Source organism: Mesoplodon bidens (assembly GCF_964165515.1).
Source record: "Mesoplodon bidens genome assembly, chromosome: 5".
Taxonomy (NCBI): Eukaryota; Metazoa; Chordata; class Mammalia; order Artiodactyla; family Ziphiidae; genus Mesoplodon; species Mesoplodon bidens.
In genome coordinates, this window is record NC_138161.1 from 7,543,096 (window position 1) to 7,562,424 (window position 19,329).

The 19,329-nt window shown below is 43.9% G+C and overlaps 1 protein-coding gene across 8 annotated transcripts in view; it reads left to right on the top strand.

Annotated features, from left to right (window-relative positions):
- Positions 1-18,214, top strand: part of ERG (ETS transcription factor ERG) — a 281,996-nt gene extending 263,782 nt beyond the window's left edge. For all 8 annotated transcript variants that reach the window (XM_081234462.1, XM_081234461.1, XM_081234466.1 and 5 more), the window contains 4 exons: positions 7,165-7,233; positions 7,921-7,977; positions 8,663-8,710; positions 16,284-18,214. In XM_081234462.1, the coding sequence (XP_081090588.1) occupies positions 7,165-7,233; positions 7,921-7,977; positions 8,663-8,710; positions 16,284-16,804 (695 nt within the window). In that variant the 3' untranslated portion in view covers positions 16,805-18,214. The remainder of the gene's footprint in view (positions 1-7,164; positions 7,234-7,920; positions 7,978-8,662; positions 8,711-16,283) is intronic.
- The last annotated feature ends 1,115 nt before the right edge of the window (positions 18,215-19,329 follow it).

Consider the following 19,329-nt stretch of genomic DNA (forward strand, 5'->3'; position numbering starts at 1 on the left):
GGAAAGGAATTCATCCCTCCTTGTAAGGGGGAAGGAAGCGTTGCAGAGGAAGGACCATATGCCAGAGGAGGATTAGGTGTTGCCAGGTGGAGAAGGAGGGGGTGACACTGGGCAAGCATGGCTCAAACACCTGTCCCCTCGCTGGGATGTACAACCCCATGAGCTGGATGACACATGCCAGCCTCACAGCTGAGGAATCGTGAGTAGGGCTGTGGGACGGCTTTTCCCTCTTCACGCGTGGATCTAAGTCATGTCTTCTTAGACCCAAGCTGTTGCTCTTGGACATCTGTCATGTGTCCAGGCTGCCCAAGTCCTAGTTGGAACTGGTCCCAGGCACTAAGCTTGGCGCTGCTGTTTCTTCCCAGTGAAAAAGACAGGGGGGCCAGTGAGCTAAATAGCCCGGGTGAAGATGCTTCTCGGAGTTTTTCTCACCCCGACACAGCCCTGGTACTGCGACTTCAGGCTGGCGATTTTCTGTCCTCTAACCTCATAAAGTCTGCCACCGTTCCTCCTGGGAAGCATAGTGGAAAGGCTTGGTGATAGTGCTTAGTTACCTCTGACCCAGGCCATTTGATCGTGGACAAGACCCAGGGTCTGGAGTGAACTAGACTGACCCTAAAGAAACCCGCCGTGTGTACTGAGAAAGGACAATGAAAGGACAATGAAAATACATGTGTCATGCTAGCTCTAAGACATTCCTGAGTTTACCGTCAGTAATTGGTCCCTTGGGAGGACGTGGGACGTGTAGGAACATCACAATGATTTTGTGAGTGTTTTAAAGAAGTTTCCATACATACTCACAAAAGTCAAAGCTATCTGTGAAACATTTGGCCATGGGTTGCTTATTTGTTTGTCTGAAGCAATTTCATGGATGCCTCTGAGTTGCAAAAGCCAGGGACTGTGAGCTGGTGTCAGGGCTGTGTGGCTGCATGAGTTCGTTCAACATGATGGTCGGAGCAGCCAGCCGGCTGCCTATTGCTTCATAGACGGAACAATGGGTCCTGGAGCTCCTTTGCTCCCTGTTTGAGGATATGGTGGATTTGGAAGATATGGTGCATCCAGGTGTCAGAGGGGAGAAGGGCCGGGAGGACTGTGGCTGGGACACCCCCTCTGTGCTTCAGCCCAGGGGGAGACAAGGGTGGCAAACACTAATTCGCCTAGCAAAGCCCTGATAATTCTCTTTTCTTGGGTCTGTCATTCGAGTGTGACTTGGAAGAGACTTGATTTGTACCAAAATACGTGTTTTGGTGATTGCTGCTGTGATTCTGAAAGGAGATACAAATATTAGTGTCTGAGCTACAAAGAATTGAAAATCAGAGTGAATGAGCCAGAGAATGGTTTGCTGTCAGCCAGACTGAGGGATTCGAACTTGGAGAATAGATTTGTTTGTATACCTTCGGTGGACCAGTGATCAACCTTGCAGGAATGGTCTTGTGAGTGTGAAAGCTTAGAACGGTGCAGTTGGAGAAGTTTGTGATGGGTCAGGGGGGATGGGTCTTGCACATCATTGGGGGAGGGGGTCACTGGGAATCTGACCGTGTCCCTTTGGTTGGTGGGTATCTGACTGCTTTTGGAAGAGCTGGTTGCTGACTTTCCTTGGGAGAGGTCCTTGGGTCCCTGGGGACAGAGACCCGAGTTCCCGTTCCCCTGCACTCTTGGTTTGCTGTGTCCATCCATTGCTCTAATCCACATCCACGGAGACAGAGGACTCCTTCCTCCCACCTGTGTCATCCTGCTGAGTCCAACGTCCCAGTGTTCCCTCCCCACTTCCTTCCTTTCCTTCCTCCTCAAGTAACCACCCCCGTCTACCTTTTCTTCTTGTCATGGCCCAGCTTCCCAAAAAGTTCATTTATTCTAGAGTCCCCTTACTGCCTGCCCTGTCCAATTACTGGGTCGTTTCAGTCCCCCCCGCCAACAGTTGTCTGGGACTGTTCAGTGACCTTACAGGATAACACATGATGGACAATATACCCTTTTGTTCACGCCTCATCCCCTCTCTGCCTGTGCTTGTTCCTGTTAATTTTATCCAAATTTTCCTGATTCAAAATGCACCCTCTTTCATGATCCCTTTATTGAATTAGCATTTAGGTGAGTCTCTCCTCTCCTCTTAGAAAGTACTAGCACATAGGCAGATCCATTTATGTTCTTTTTTAAATGATCGAATTTCATGGCGTCGCATGTGTTTCTTGGGTAGTCAGTTATTATGACCAGAAGCCCTTTCCCCATCTCCCCTGTAAACACCCTCCTTCTTTGCTGAACACATGCTTTTTGGGGGCCATTGGCCCCTTGAGGCCTCAAGTGGCATAAACAGAGACAGGTCTGACTCAGAGAAACTTGCAAGCTGGTTTTTGACCTCATGATGTGAACCCTGCCTGGCATCCTAGGAGCAGTGTATGTGAAAGCTCTGGTGTGTGCCCAGGACGATCTGTAACCCCACCCTCCCCTCCTCCATCACCATGGTAATCCACGCACCATGACACGCGTTGAGGATTTTATCGAAGGAGACTGGAGACTTGGGTCTGCAAGTGTGGCCTTTTCAGCTGGTGCTCCTCAAGGGTTTCTCATAATCTGAAATGATTCCTCCCTTGGAGTTTGCAGCTCAGTGCCATTCAGCATCTCCAGTCATAGCAAGATGATGCAGCCAATGCACTGTCTCCACAGTTAAGTAAAGCCTGTATCACAGCAAATGGCTGAAGATGCATTCTTGGCTTTGCCCTAACTATGCTCTAACCACAGATCTGTACATCTGTACACCTAGTTGAAAAGGGAAGGCAAAATGCCCCCAAATCTCCATGTCCTTGACAGAGGAGTTGAGAAGACCCTAGGGAGAGCTAGAGGAAAACAGGAGAGAGTGATTTAGTCATGTTAGTAGGCTTGACCCTGAAAGTTCCTTGCATTAAATAGGGGTTTATAGATTGGTTTAGGTCAATAGCTCTCGGTCTTTGTCTTTGCCATTAGCATCTAAGTTCATTGAGAACTGGCAAAATTCAACCTTTCACATCCAGTGCAACCAGGGACCTCCAGAGTTACTTTGTAAATGTGGCATGGATTCCCAGAATGAGGATGAGCTCTCCCATGATCCAAGTTCTGGTCCTTTAAAAACATTAAGTGGTGGGTGGATGTCAAGAGGGCTAGTGGGCTGTTCTTCAGGAATCTTGATGAAGGGAGAGTGTAATCCTGCAGGAGGGGCCGCAAGGATGCTTGCTTACATCATTGATGTCCAGGGAAGGGAGTGGTTGGGGGAAGGAGTCTCATTCAGAATCAGAAACTGATCTTGACTCCCAGGAAATAAACAAAGGTGCTGGGGTGGAGGAAGCCAACACCAGTCAAACTCCCTATTTGTAGTTTTCATGGTTTTTGGTCTAGATCATGGCATATAGCATCCTTCTTTGGTGACCCTCAGCTGCCTATGAAATGGCTTTTATAAAGTTCAGTTTTAAAACACAGTCTGTTATGGAAAAAAAAAATAGCAGAACCCATGCCAGAAAGCAGCCGTCCCTGACACAGGACCTTCTGCCAAGTGTATGAGTTAATGACCTTGAAGATTAAAGTTGAAGAGAAATGGAGAGTGGATTGAAATGACCACCAAAAATGAAATGTATACTGTGTTCTTACTAGAAGTCTTATGATCTACTCTCCATAAGGGGCAAATAGCAAATGTACACAGAGTAATAATTTTTGAAGGAGCCAGAAAGCAGAACTGCTCAAAACTGACTCTGCTTTGAGGTGTTGTAGCTGCTGACAAGGTCACTGAGATGATTGTCTACCATCTCAGCAAGGCTTAGTTCAACATTCCCCAATGTCACATCCCGCAGGAGGGGGGCTTGGTGCCCATGGCATGTGATCAGTAGCTGATAAGAGAACACTGGAGCAGAATTTCATGAACACAAACAAAAGCCCACTTATCTCCCATGGCAATATGTTCATGAACACATTAATCATTGTTCATATAAACATCTCCAGTTCTTGGCAAAAAATCAGACTTGGAGTTGTTTAGGTCCGGACTGATTTTCAAGGGAGGATGAGACACGGTTACACACTCTGAGAAGGACTTTATGAATTAAGAGTTTCAAAATATTTTCCTATTAATAGTTTGGTGTTTAATTTCTTCCAGTCACATTTCATGGGCAATCTCTTTATGTTTAAAGTAGTAGCAGACTAACTACTGACACTTGCTATTAATTCCATTTCTAATATTTCAGGTAAGAGCATTCAATCTAGAACTCTTCTTCACATTTATTTGTATTAACACACTCAGATAGCATTTCTGAAATCCTTATCTGTAGGAACACAGATTTTTAGAAAAGAATAGTGGAAATTGTCTACAACAGGCTTTCTCAAACTTCAGTGTACACCCAAGTCAAATGGGACCTTGTTAAAATACAGATTCTTTTTTTAATTGAAGTATAGTTGTTTTACAATATCATGTTAGTTTCAGATGTACAGCAAAATGATTCCGTTTTATATATACATATAAAACTGTGTATATATATATGTATATATATTTTTTCTTTTTCAGATTCTCTTCTCTTAGGTTATTACAAAATATTGAGTATAGTTCCCCGTGCTATACAGTAGGTCCTTGTTGGTTATCTATTTTATTTATAGTAGTGAGTATATGTTAATCCCAAACTCCTAATTTATCCCTCCCCCCCCTTTAGTAACCATAAGTTTGTTTTCTGTGTCTGTTTTATATATAAGCTCATTTGTATCTTTTTTTTGTTTTCTGTTTTGTATATAAGCTCATTTGTATCTTTTTTTTGTTTTCTGTTTTGTATATAAGCTCATTTGTATCGGTTTTTTTTAGATTCCACATATAAGTGATATCATATGATATTTGTCTTTCTCTGTCTGCCTTTCTTCACTTAGTATGATCATCTCTAGGTCCAGCCATGTTGCTGCAAATGGCATTATTTCATTCTTTTTTATGTCTGAGTAATATTCCATTGTGTATATGTACCACATCTTCTTTATCCATTCCTCTGTTGATGGACATTTAGGTTGCTTCCATGTCTTGGCTATTGTAAACAGTGCTGCAATGAACAGTGGGGTGCCTGCATCTTTTCTAATTATGGTTTTCTTCAGATATATGCCCAGGAGTGTGATTGCAGGATCATGTGATAGCTCTATTTCTTTTTTTTACCAAAATCTGGTAAAATGCAGATTCTGATTCAATAGATCTAGAGTGAGGTTCTGCATTTCTAACGAGCTCCCAGACATTGCCGATACTGCTGGTCTGTGGAGAAACAAGGACCTAGAACATAATTCTGGATTCTCTTGCTTTTTCATTTGGTAGACAGAAGCCCCATGTTGATATGGCTGTCTGCTCCTAAAGTTGGGGAGATGCTGTTACAGTTGCCCTGCTAGTAGATTTTTCTTTCTGAGACAATTCTCAAATTGAAACTCTGCCTAACCATTTTCTAGACAAAATGCAACTAGATGAGAATCTGTGTGCAAATGCTCCCAGCGACTTAAGTTGAAATTTAGTTGTAAATTGATAGCAACTGCAGATTTAATTCCCACGTGTAACCTCAACACCAGAAAAGTGAGAATCTGAGGAACTGGGTGGGAAATGCTTACAGTCCAAAAATACAGAAATGCCAGTGGAGAGGGAGTGGTGAGCAATAGCAGAGTTTCAAAAGAAAAATTATCGAACTCAACCAAAACTCTGGAGGGTAGGATTTCACAGACCACACTAGTCGAGATGCTTGTAGCCAAACAGACCAAATAAATTAAGGCAATTCTGCATTGGATTTCACGTTGCATTTCATTGCTATTCTCTCTGGGATATGAAACTAGGAAGAGACATGTCTTCTGCAACACAGTCAACAAGCTTGTTCAAGATTGACCCACCAAACTGCCAATTTTAAACAAAGTTTAAAATCTCTCCAAGTGAGATTTTATAGCCATCTCCAGGTGACTGGCAGCAGAACACCTGCTGAAGTACCTGGCTATGGCTTTCAGCTGGCCCAGAATGACACATGGCATTGGACTGAGACCCGTCCATCCAAGAAGTCATAGTTTTGAAATGGTTCTGTAGTAAAGTTCCGTGTAGCTGGCCACCCCATTCCCCAGCTTTAAGTAGGCACGGTTAGTAAGAGCATGCATAATAACATTTCTGGAAAATATTTTTAAAGGAAACTTGAAATGACATAGAGTCATAATCATTCATAGAACTTGCACTGAGGATGCAGAAGTGTAATTATTAAATTTGCATATGAATTTGCATATGCAAAGTGTGATGAAGTTTTATGGGACAAGTAGCAATACATTATAAATACAAAAAAAAATCATTGGCATATACTTCAGCTCTACGGCCATTGCCAGTGTTTTGCGGGGGCAGTACTATTTCAGTCTTACAGTTCATTTTAGAGAAATTCTAAATTCATTTAGAGAAGGAGAAAGAGTAGACATGTGCGTAGAAAAATAACTACACCCAGCTAAATGGGAGGGAAGTCCAAAAGGGAGGGATTATCTGTATGTGTATGGATGATTCCTTCTCTTGTGCAGTGGAGGCTAACACAACATTGTAAAGCAACCATACTCCAATAAAAATTAATTAAAAAAAGAAAAGTAACTAGACTCTTAAGACTGATTTAATATAAGTGGATGAGGGAAAATGAGGGGTGGCTGAGAGAGGCAGCTGGCAAATAAGAGAAGGCAGTGCTCATTTCCAAGGAAGAAGAAAAGGAAGGAACGTGAATGTCATTGGGTGGATTTAGTGTCAGACCTCAGGTAGGAATCGGTTGATTCATCAGCGTTGTAGGCTGTGTTTCAGACAGGTCATGAAGATAATAAAGGGGTGATGGACTTATGTCAAGTCCAGCTGGAAGCAGGACAGATTAGATTGTAAGAAACTTTTGATATGGTCTTGACCTAGGATTGCAGGAAATTACCTTAGAAGAGTCAGCCAGCTCCTAGAGAATCCATCCATGGGAGTTTTCAGATTAATGGGTGGAACTGTTAGATCAATAAAAGATACAAACTTATCATTTGTAAATAAAACCCAAATCTCGTGGAATCCAGGTTGAATATTACTTTGGATTACTGGGTTTTCTTGCACAATATTTATTCTAATAAACACAAGACAAAAAAAAAAGCACACAAAATAGCTCTCATCAAGTTACATTATTGATCTTTTAGTCAATTTATTTATCTTTACAGATTTACCTTACGAACCACCCAGGAGATCAGCCTGGACCAGTCACGGCCACCCCACCCCCCAGTCGAAAGGTACAGTGTTGGTTCCCACTGCCTTGAATCCTCACATCACAAGGCAGTGGATAACTCTTGATGCAGTAAATGATAATTTCTGTAGCCAAACTATGCTTTTTCAACATACATTTGTCCCTTTGGCAACAAAGCGCAACTGATCTTTAAATGCAATGATTCTTTCTCTATTGGCATTATACCTATTTCTATAACAAGAAGAAATGAATGATGTAATATATCTCTATAACAAAAAGAAATGAATGATGTAATGAATGATATAATGCATTTCTGGACAAATGCATGTCTCATAGGATGCTTGAGTACAGATTAAATACTGGGTGATTTCCTAATCTTGGCCATGTTTATAGTATTCCTTACTTTATATTTTCCTGGTGGTTTCCCTTTATCTTTTTATTTTAGAGTTGATTCATTTTAATCTGTTTTGTAAACCATCTCAGATTTTTTTTAGTTTTGCAAAAAGTGGGGTAAAAATAAATTTTTAAAATAAAGTGCCCTCGTTTTGTTACCACATTTACATTTGGTTTCATTAGAAAGGAAATTTTTTTCTTACCATGTTTCTTACTATAAGAGTAAGGCTATTAGGTTAATAACTAAGGTCAATGATGGAATGATGATACAACAGCCTCGAAGTCTAGTAGCCAAATACAAGTTATAACTAATTGTCTCTGTGTTTTGTTGGATTTTCAGCTGCTCAGCCATCTCCTTCCACAGTGCCCAAAACTGAAGACCAGCGTCCTCAGCTAGGTATGTTTCACAGAGCATCCTGGTGGCCATAAAAGAAGAAACAGGTTTAGCAGCATCTTTCTAAAATGTGTCACTTTCTAAGTTAAACTAATGTTCCTTTGTCTTCGTTAGGACTGCTCCATATGTGAAACAGGGACTAAATTATCAGTCTACTCCACTGGGAATGACTTGTGATTTTGCTAAAACATTTCCAAAACCCATGCAATAAATATGGAAAAAAACATGCTGCGTGTACACAGGCAGCTTCTTTGCGGCCTAGCAGTTCTTTGATTTTCACCTTCCAGGTCACATACAGCAACATCAGCGTGTGTGCCAAGTCCAGTGAGGAAACACAGTGGAAGGGTGCTGCTGCCAGTGTGCTGAGCAGCACGGCCCACACGGCCCTGGGCAGAATACATCTGCCCTGTTTAAATCCTGGGATGGAGAGGGCGCTGGGCTAGGTGTTGGGAACCCTGGGCCAAATCTGAGCTCGGCCACCAGCTAGGAGACCTTTACTGAGAAACATCATTCAGACCCATGTGACATCTTTTCTAATACAGGAAGTGGTGCTGGGGGACTTTGGCGTGGGGGACATTTTCAACTCTGAAATCTGGAAACACCAGCGGGTCAGCATTATTCCTGGAGCTACATCCTACCTGCTCACAACTATGTCTTTGGGATCTGACTTCTTTTCTTTTTGCTATAGATCCTTATCAGATTCTTGGACCCACAAGTAGCCGCCTTGCAAATCCAGGTAAGATACTGCTGATGATTTTGCTCTTACAAAGTTATCTTTTGGCCAGTAGCTATTTTGAAACTGAACTTGTGTAGACAAGAAATCCCTTCCACTGAACAAATTGAAGTTGTAGGTCTCCCTGGGCTATTTACCTAAGTGGAAAAAAATGGGTCAGGTTATACATTAAGATTTAGCTTCAGCAAAGAGCGTCATTACCTAATCCAAACTGTATCTGTTTCCTAGGGCTGCTCTAACAAGGTACCACAGACTGGGGGTTTAGACATCGACATTTATTGTCTCCTACAGTTCTAGAGGACAGAAGTCCAAAATCAAGTGGTCAGGGTTATTTCCCTCTGTGGGCCTTGAAAGAAGGATCTATTCCAGACCTCTCTCCTTGGCTTATCGCTGGCCATCTTCTGCCTGTATCTCTTTACCTCTATATGTGTCTCTGTGTCCAAATTTCCCTTTTTCTAAGGACACCAGTCATATTGGATTAGAGCCCACTCAAATGATATTACTTTAACTTGATTACTTCTCTAAAGACCCTATTTCCAAGTAGCGTCACATTCTGAGGTACTGGGCAAATGCAACATATGAATTTGGGGGGAGGGCCACAATTCAACCCATCACACTAGCGGATAAAATAATATCTTAAAAAAAAAAGAACCATAATGACAACCACAAGACTTCAAATTTAGGATCATCTTCAATGAATGGTCTATTTCTGAACTCAGATGCCAGGAGAAAGTACAGATTCTTCATTGGCCCATTTGTAACCTATCCCTTGCCAAGGATTGTCACCTGTCATCACGCTTCAGTGCCAACCAAATTGTTTGATTTGTTTGTATTCAGATCAGAACCAGCTGTGCTGGCATCCACTTCAGAAATTCACAGCATATGCTGCATATTCTCAACAGCAAATTCAGATGCCAAGATGTCATAGGAGTATTGCAAATACAAGCTGGAATGTAGATTTTCTAAACATTGAGGCCAAAATGGGGTTAGAAATGGGAAAATTTTGGTTCAATCAGTGTACATCCCCACAGGGAATCTATACTTCTGAAAACATAAAATATCCTCATTATTTGGCATCCACATCTTTGACATTAAATTTTGATTAATGTTAACTAATTCAGCAAATATTTTTTAAGCAGCTTAGAAGTGAGAAAGGTCTATTTTGTTTATTGCCCTACTCCTTGGGTCTAAACCGGGTGCTAAATAATTATTGGTTGAATAAACGAATGCAAGGAGTAACAAGATACCATCCTTGACCCTCAAGGAGCTTCCATTCCAGTGTAGAAATGGACACAGGTTCACCCCAGCATCTACCCGATGGCCACGTCTCCAGGGTCTTGGTCCGTCCTCCTGCCTACGCTCAGCTTTCTATTTGCAACTGCCTTTATAGCCATTCACATAAAAATGATTACTATGTTTTGAGATGCTTATTATTAGTCAGGCTTCAGGAAGACTGAGCTGGCAGCAATGTTCAGGATAGATTAGAAAGGGGAACAGGACGGAAGCTGGAACACGCTGGGAAAGTTAATACAATAATGTGAAAGAACAATTCAATAGCTTTCCCCCCACCCCTCCCCCATATCACTCCTGGGCAAATGCCTGTCTCAGAACAGCCCTGGGAGGTCATTATCTCCGTCCTATGGAAAAGGAATCAGAGGTCCAGACAAATTAGGTAACTCCTCCTGGGTCACACAGCCTGTAAGAAGGGAGGCCAGGTTTGAACCTTGACTCTCTGTCTCCGAAGTCTGCTTTTATTGTTATTTTCTGGCTCTCCACTGCCACTGCGTGAGCCTGGAAGAGGGAGGTCTTGGAGAATGAGGACCAAGAGAATAGAAAGAAAGGATTTCCACTCCGTTTAACAACTGTTTCAATGCTTGGGATGAGGCTGAGGTCAGGGAGGAAGAGGAGGAACATGGCAAGCTGCACCAAACAAAACCAAACCGACCCTTTCACCCGCACAGATTGGTGAAGTGAAATATGAGTCTGTGCCCATGTTGTTGCAGCTCAAAGGTGTGGCTTGGTTGGTGGCTTGGGGCCAGAGAGAGTCGCCGGCCCCTAAGCAGAGGGCTTAGTGTCTATTCACGCTGTGCCCAGCAGCCTGGGGTTGCCCACGGGGTGTAGAGGGACCTGGGACCGAGCAGGGAGGAGACTGCAGACCCATCACTGGCCTGGGAAAATGCCTTGGTCCCTAAGAGGTCCGCAGCACTGGCATCATAAGCAAAGACTGCGCTTTATCTCACTGAGACTGTGCCCATTGGGCCTGGGGAAAGTGGCAACATTCAACTTTTGACTCAAAGATAAAGATTTCTGGGCTTCCCTGGTGGTGCAGTGGTTGGGAGTCCGCCTGCCGATGCAGGGGACACGGGTTTGTGCCCTGGTCCGGGAAGATCCCACATGCTGCGGAGCAGCTGGGCCCGTGAGCCATGGCCGCTGAGCCTGCGCGTCCGGAGCCTGTGCTCCGCAATGGGAGAGGCCACAGCAGTGAGAGGCCCACGTACCGCCAAAAAAAAAAAAAAAAAAAAAAAAAAGATTTCTTTTACTTAGTTTATCATGAATTAGGCCTTCTCTCCATCTATAATTAGGCTGTGTGTCAGTTGCTTTCATGTGGCCTTTCCCCCTAAAACCAGAATGTCTTATCATTCTATTGATGAGAATGCTTCTTCCTGTTTGATTCTAGTTTCCCAGTCTCTGAGAAATAAATCCTTCACCACTTTAAACTTCTGCCTCTCCTCTTTTCACAATGCAAATGTTTTTTAAACCATTTTAAATGGAAAGATGACATCATATAGTATGAATGCACAAGATGATAACAGCATCGCAACATCTCCATCCAAAATATGCATTTGAGGTTCACTTTGGACTGTATTTCTTCTGCTGAGAAGAGTGTGTCCCTGCATTATTATGTCCTGGATCAGATATTAGCGACATAGCTCCTTTATATCCCATCAGAACGGTTGACCATTTAATGTGGCTTCTGTGATGAACAGAAATTGCCTTTCCATGAAAGAGCGTTCTTGGGAGCAAGAGTTCAGTAGCTCCCTCGGTGCTCACTGGATAGTCTCTAGTGGTGGGCATGAAAGTGTAACCTGCTTCATGCAGAACCAGAGACCAGCTTTAGGGATGTTTTGCCATTGGTTAGGAGGTGGAAGTGTCCAGTCTTCTACTGGGAGCCCACCAAGCTCCAGGCCCAGGGAAGCACTGGAGGAGACTGCAGAGGTGTGTGCAGAAACCAGGCCCAAGAGTGGTGTTTTTGTGCAGTGATTCAGCACCAAGGCCTAGAATCTGCGTTCCAACCCTTGCTGACCTTGGGCAAGATAAGTCACTACCTCTTTGGGATCTAATTCCTCATCCCTACAATGGCCTATCACATGATTCTGGGGGGAGGGGAATTAAATAAACACATGGAAAATGTTCAGAATGATGCTTGGGTACCAGTCAGCGTTTAGTGATGCTGGCCAGCCCTGAGAATACCACCATTCCCAGCTTTTGCCCGGCCAGCATGGGGTTTTGGGGTGGAAGGTGGCTGTCTTCCTTTGGCATCTCCTGGCTCTAGCCAAGGGATGTACCTTTCTTTAAGCCCTGGTTTCCAGCTCAAACAAATCATGATAAGAGCACTCATGTACTGAATTCACCCTCATAGTGACCCTACAGGATAGTACCACCATCTTGATGGTATTACCACCACCTGCATTTTGCAGACGAGGACACTGAGGCACAGAGAGCCAGGTGAGCAGAACCAGGATTCAGCTGCAACAGTGCCAACTCCAAACGGGTGCTTCCGGCCACCATACTGCCCTGCCCCTCCCACCCCCGCAACAAGCCCTGTCTGAGCCACAGACAAAGCCTTCCGTCTGAGACACATGCCTGCTGCCTTGATCCCGATGCGCTGGGGGGTCCAGGCTGTGCACATGGGTTTTTCTGCAGCACCTCCAGCTACTGTAGAAAGTAGCCCAAGTGATTGCCACTGTGGTGCTTGCTGCTTTAAAGACCCTCTCTGCTTTATTTACTGCTGTGTTCCTCCATCAGCTGGCTGCTGAGTGCCCTGCTTGGGGACACCCCTCCTACTTGACCCACAGCTGCTGACTCACCCCCAGCTGTGCTTTTCTCTGTGGTTTATAAACCGTTGAGATGTTTTGCCCTTTTTGGCTCAGTCTGTACCTCTTCACTAGTATGTTTCTCTTCTTTTCTTTTCTTTTCTTTTTTTTTTTTGCGGTACGTGGGCCTCTCACTGTTGTGGCCTCTCCCGTTGTGGAGCACAGGCTCCGGACATGCAGGCTCAGCAGCCATGGCTCACGGGCCCAGCCGCTCCGCGGCATGTGGGATCTTCCCAGACCAGGGCACGAACTCGTGTCCCCTGCATTGACAGGTGGACTCTCAACCACTGTGCCACCAGGGAAGCCCTCTTCTTTTCTTTTAATTGCATTCAGAGACCACTTTCTTCCCCAGAATTAAAGGATTGCCTTCTGTCTTCTTTGAAGCCACGCCCCATGCCTCTTCACCCCACTGGACTCTCCTGTAGGTGGACAGCCGACATCTTTGGGTCCCCCCCACCTCCCCATCCTGCCTTTTTAGTTAATTACCTTGGACAAAACTAGGACAAAAGTAGCTACTCCTTCCTTACTGATGTTCTAAAGGAGGTTATCAGGATAGAGAGAGAAAATAGATACGAAGAGTTTTTCCGAAGAAGGTAATTCTTGAGGTGCAGGTGGGGAGGCTGTTTGGGTGCAAGGTCCGGTCTTATAAGAGCTTCTCCTTTTACTTGTTGGTTTGGCCAGTGGAATACCCAAGCCACTCTTAGGCTTCCAAATCTTAGGCATTCGTGTTCTGGAATCCCTATTCTATATTCTAAGATGCACCTTCAGTGCACAGTAAGTGTTATTGTTTCGACAGTAAACGAAGAATTTAATAAATTGCTTTCGAAACTCATGGCCACAAGTAATTCGTTTAATTTACCACTGACTATAACTTCTCAGCAAACATTGTGCCCCCTTGAGGATTCTCGAACAGCGAGAAAATCTGCTGTAGACTGTGAACGCAGTATATTTTGTTATATTAAATTTAACAAGTAACGAGCTTGACATAATGTTACATTTTATAACATCTACTTAAACATTAATTGATTTGCATTTATGGTTTTGTTCTCAGGTTCGGAAGCTGATGAGTTTTGCTTACAGGTGTCTTATTTCATAGACTCTTGAAATGCTCAGAGGCCCGAACCTTGTGTACAAGGGCTGATGGGTAAAACCGTCTAGGGAGAAATTCCTCATCCGTCCTTTGAACTTTGCGTTTCTAGCCATGAATTTAGTTCCCTGACCTACTAGTTCTTCAGAAACAGGAGAGATGGGAAAACACTTTTGTACACTGGTTCTCTCCTATACATGTTTATAAAGGAAGTGGGTGAGGGACAAATTCCCAAGAGGCAATGCCAAGGTTTGAATAGATAACCAAGTATAAGTTTGACTGTTGAGGAAGATCTGTGTATTTATACAAAATCTGTGGGATTGTTCTCTGTATGGGAGGAGGTTGACAGTGAATATTTATTTTCAAACAACTCTATGTGTTTATTTTGAAACATATGTTACACTGTTAAATCAAAAATCTGTGTTTTTCCCTATTCCCAGGTCATATATGGAATTTTTTTTCAAGTAGTAATCCTTTGGTTACTAAAACCATATGGTTTTCTCAAACTATTCTTTGTATTTTTTAAATGCATATTAATGAAATGTTGGGGGCAAGAAAACTTGATTGAGAACAGTTTGAATATGTGGTCCCGAAAAAGCAAAGCCTTCCATTGCGAGGAACTACAAGCTGTTAATACATTTCAAATGTGTTGCTAGACTGAAAATGCTAATTTTCCAGAACAAATTCAGAAAAGGCTGACCTTTCTCATGATGCTATTGTATGGATAAATTCACAAACATATCCATTTCCATGTAGCCAATGTGGAAACAAAGATTTATGAGTTGGACAATTTATATAGGGAGCTAGTGGAGAGGATTTAGAGAAAACACATTTATAATTGAGTTTTACATTTCATCAATTCCCTGAATAGTCAACAGTTCCTTTAATGATTTTATCATATCTACTGATATTTATTGATAGTATAATACAAGATAATCTTTTTGGTAATAAGCCCAAGGCAGTGCTTGGGAGTTTGGGAGGAAAGACCTGCCTCATGTATCCATTTTCAAAGCTTCTAAAATCTGCTTAAAGCATCTTAGCTTCTCCTGGTACTCAGGACCAGATATTCCTGGTACTTCACCTCTCCTGATACTTCTTCTGGTACTCCTGGTATGACTGTTGATATTTGCATGTTTCTCTCTTTTAGGGAGCCATCAATCGTCTTAAAGTATTGTAGCATAGATTCTAGAATGGTGTGCCTGGATTTTTCTCTGAATTTGATAAAACCTAAAAGCCACATCTATAGGTCTCCAATGGGATCAAGAGAGTTCTGTGTCCACCCAGTCAAATGAGGTCTCATTGACTCTGTTGGAAGCCCCAAGAGGGCTTGCAATCACTCATTGTTACAGTTTTTTCTTTTGGAAACTCTGCTTAACACAATTGGCATTGCAACGCAGGGACAACACATGGATTTCCGTTAAGATGCATTTGCCTAAATACTGGAAATGGGTGATCTGGTTTGAAACAGAGCCAACTTTTTTCTAAACTTCCTCATTTTGAGTGGGTTAATTCTGTTCTAGGAAAAGTTTTGACAGAATGGCTTTCTGCATGCCAGCCAAATGTTATGTTAGAAATAACGGTGTTTACTTCCATTCTCGATTTTTTTCCATAAACTTTTTGAAGTTCATTTCCTAAATCTGACTTTTATTATTTTACTTGACCTAGCCAATATAAATGGTATTAAGTCATTATTGCCAGCCCCATAACAGCACTTTCTGCCTCACAAAAGAGGAAAAGTAAGCCCTTCCACCCCCAAAACACGAAGTTGACTTGGCTGTTCTAAGGAAGTCAGAAATGGATGGAACAAACCTGAACTCTGACCTGTAGGAACTCTTTACATTCCAGGAAGAACTTGGATCTGTAGATCAGCCTGGTAGTCACCAAGGATCATCATCTTAGGTCAGGTTCCTTAGACACAGAGCTCGGGCTAAGGATACTTGTGCAAGTGATTAATTAAGGGTATTTCTCAGGAGAGAGGGAGTGAGAACGCAGGATCGGACAGGGGAAGGTGAAGGAAGCTTGTGACCTTAGCTGGAACCCTGCTTTTGTCTGATCCCATGCAGAGCCTGGGGCATGACCAGCATCACAGAATTGGTCCCTCTTCGAGGCAAGGGGGCCGGCCTCTGCTACCCTGTGTCAGTCCATCAGGCTGTGGGCTACCTGGGGGTGGATGAAGCAGCTCCTGTTCAGCCAAGGGCAGTTCTCTGGAGACAAGCAGGGGGAGCTGGGGGACAAGAGTAGCCAGTATCCCAGCCGCTGAGGGATGGGCGCAGAGCCTGGTAAAGGAAGTCTGGGTGGGACGCCACAGCCCCCCTCTTCTGTCGTTGAAGAAAGAACCCCTTTAGCTCAGATCCTGTTCTCACTGGGGTTTTCTTTGCTTTTCCCACCTCATCAGGCAGCGGGCAGATCCAGCTGTGGCAGTTTCTCCTGGAGCTCCTGTCCGACAGCTCGAACTCCAACTGCATCACCTGGGAAGGCACCAACGGGGAGTTCAAGATGACAGATCCAGATGAGGTGGCCCGGCGCTGGGGAGAACGGAAAAGCAAACCCAATATGAACTATGATAAACTCAGCCGGGCCCTCCGTTACTACTACGATAAAAACATCATGACCAAAGTCCACGGGAAGCGCTACGCCTACAAGTTTGACTTCCACGGGATCGCCCAGGCTCTGCAGCCCCACCCTCCAGAGTCCTCCCTGTACAAGTACCCCTCGGACCTCCCTTACATGGGCTCCTATCACACCCACCCGCAGAAGATGAACTTTGTGGCCCCCCACCCTCCAGCCCTCCCCGTGACCTCATCCAGTTTTTTTGCTGCCCCAAACCCATACTGGAATTCACCAACAGGAGGGCTCTACCCTAACACTAGGCTCCCAGCCAGTCATATGCCTTCGCATCTGGGCACTTACTACTAAAGACCCGAGAGAGGCCTTTCCCAGCAACATGCAACCACCAACCAATTGCCACAAGCTCTATCGGAGACCATGAATCAGAAGTGCCTCAAGAGGAATGCAAAAGCTTGACTGGGGCTGAGGGGGAGGAAGCGGGGGAAGAGATCCAGAGACTCTCAGTGGGAGGGAATTACTAAAATATTACTACAGAGATAAAGAGGATGCTACAAATGTAATGTACGTGGACAGATCGTCTGTGGACCAACCTTGTAAAAGGCATTGTAAGTAGAAGCATGAAGTCATAAGGACAAAGTGCCAAAGAAAATGTTCTGAAGAAGTGTATAAACCTTAGAGTAGCCTTTGGGATCCTGCTCATGCATTAAACTGGGATTAAACTCAAGCAATAGAGATAACACAGTCTGGACCTAACATGCCATTTCTAATGTCATTTGAAGGAAAAAAAAAAACTACCTGTATTGAAAAAGAGAAACATATCAACACAGAAAAAAAAAAGAAAAGAAAAGAGACTGTGGCCCATCAATAGACATTGATAGGGAACTCATCAGCACTTGCAGTTTTGGGCGAAATCAGATTCATTCCATTTGATGGAGAGCAGTCTGCTCTCTCCAACTGTGAAGACAACCCAAAGCTTCCAACTCCTTTATGATAGGAACTCTGAGCCGAAGGGAGGGACTGAGCACGTGTCTGGAGGGCAAGCGTGTGGGTGTAGACAGACGAGGCGGGAGAGGAGGAAGCAGAAGAGGAGGCAAGGACTGGGAAAGAAACGTCTCGAGCAGTAAAGACTGGACTTAGGACGGTGTCGGTTCTGCAGAGAATTGAGTCATGGAGACTTGAGGTTCGTACGGTCAGTGTTGTACCAAATCCAGTGTTAACGAGGAAGGAGACAGCGTCCTGGAGGCAGGCCAAGTTGTAGAATTCAGAAACAACATTATGCATCTCTCTGTTTGTTTGTTTATCAAAAGAAACATTGTAACTGGAATTGTCTGATATTTAAAAGAAACATTCAGGACCTCATCCATAGGTGAGGGCCCTGCTCTCCACAGGGTCAGGGAAGAGCTAGCCTTCTGGGCTACTGCGATCCGAAATCACCTAGGCGTCGGGGCGAGGCGGGCTCCAGGTTTCCTTTTGAGTCGCGAACGCTGTGCGTTTGTCAGAATGAAGTAGACAAGTCAATGGTTTTTTGTTTTTGTTTTTTTTCCTTTTTATATAATAATTATATAACTTATGCATTTATACACTACGAGTTGATCTCGGCCAGCCAAAGATACACGACAAAAGGGACAATCAATGATCTCATGTGGCCTTGAACTTTAACTCTGTATGCTTAATGTTTACAATATGAAGTTATTAGTTCTTAGAATGCAGAATGTATGTAATAAAATAAGCTTGGCCTAGCATGGCAAATCCGATTTACACAGGAGTCTGCATTTGCACTTTTTTAGTGACTAGAGTTGCCTTTTAGAAACTTGTGCTGCAAGGGGTGGGTTTTGTGTTAGAAGTCTCCTTTGTCCAGAAACTTGTGCAAGGGAGAGCCAAGCAAATGGCACGCCTGGCATGCAAACAGTGACGGCCTCTCCGGGGCCTTGTTGCCAGCTGGAGCTGTCTGGAGCAGAAGGACCAAAGGCTTTCACCTGGGAGCCTCCAGATTTAGACCCAGAATGGAAAGAGGCCTCTAAAGCTGGGGATGTAACTGAGAAATTCCAGACCCACACCTAGTCACGAATCACCCTTAATTCCTGCTGTAAAGCATCCATTGAATGGCAAACAAGCTATTGCTCTCAATGTAAACTGTATTGTTGGTAAATAAAGCATCACAGATAGCAGCAATGTCTCAGTTTAACGAGACAAGGGACAGCTTCTAAATTTGCCATTTGGCTTCTCCATCAGAGGCTCTCACCAGGTAGACTGTGGCCTTGACCTTCCCACACCAGGATAATCTGGGTACCCTGGTTTGGGATTCACCAACCCTGAGCCTTACAGGTGATCAGACACTGTTTATATCTCTGATCCAAAGTCAATTCCCCTTGACATCCTTTCTCTCCTATGTGCCACAAAGGATGCCAGCCTTGGCCAAGGTGAAGGCAGTTCGAGAGCTGGGATGCAAGGCCGTGTGAGAGGGGGCGAGCCTGAGTCAGTTTCTGAATTGGCCCATCTCCTAGCTGTTTGGGGGTTTGTTTTGCACTCTGTAATCCTTTTGCGATGATTAAATGACGTTGCCAAACCTCTGTGCTCTGGATATTTTGGCAGTGGTCTCTAAAGCTGGTAGGATCCGATTACCAAAGCTGCAGACACTCGGCATTACTTGGATTAAAAGAAGTCCAACTATCCATCAATTACAGCAGCTTGGGAAGGGCCTGCAAAGTGCCTGTATCTCCTTAGGGAAGACATAAATAAGTAAAAGCATAAAAGCTGGCAGCTGGGGTGACCCACACCGTTTTAATGGGAAAGATCAGTCATTTTTATTTTGCAATGCAAAGTTGAAGCACACCTACATTCTGCATATAAATAGACATTTACTCGGATAATCA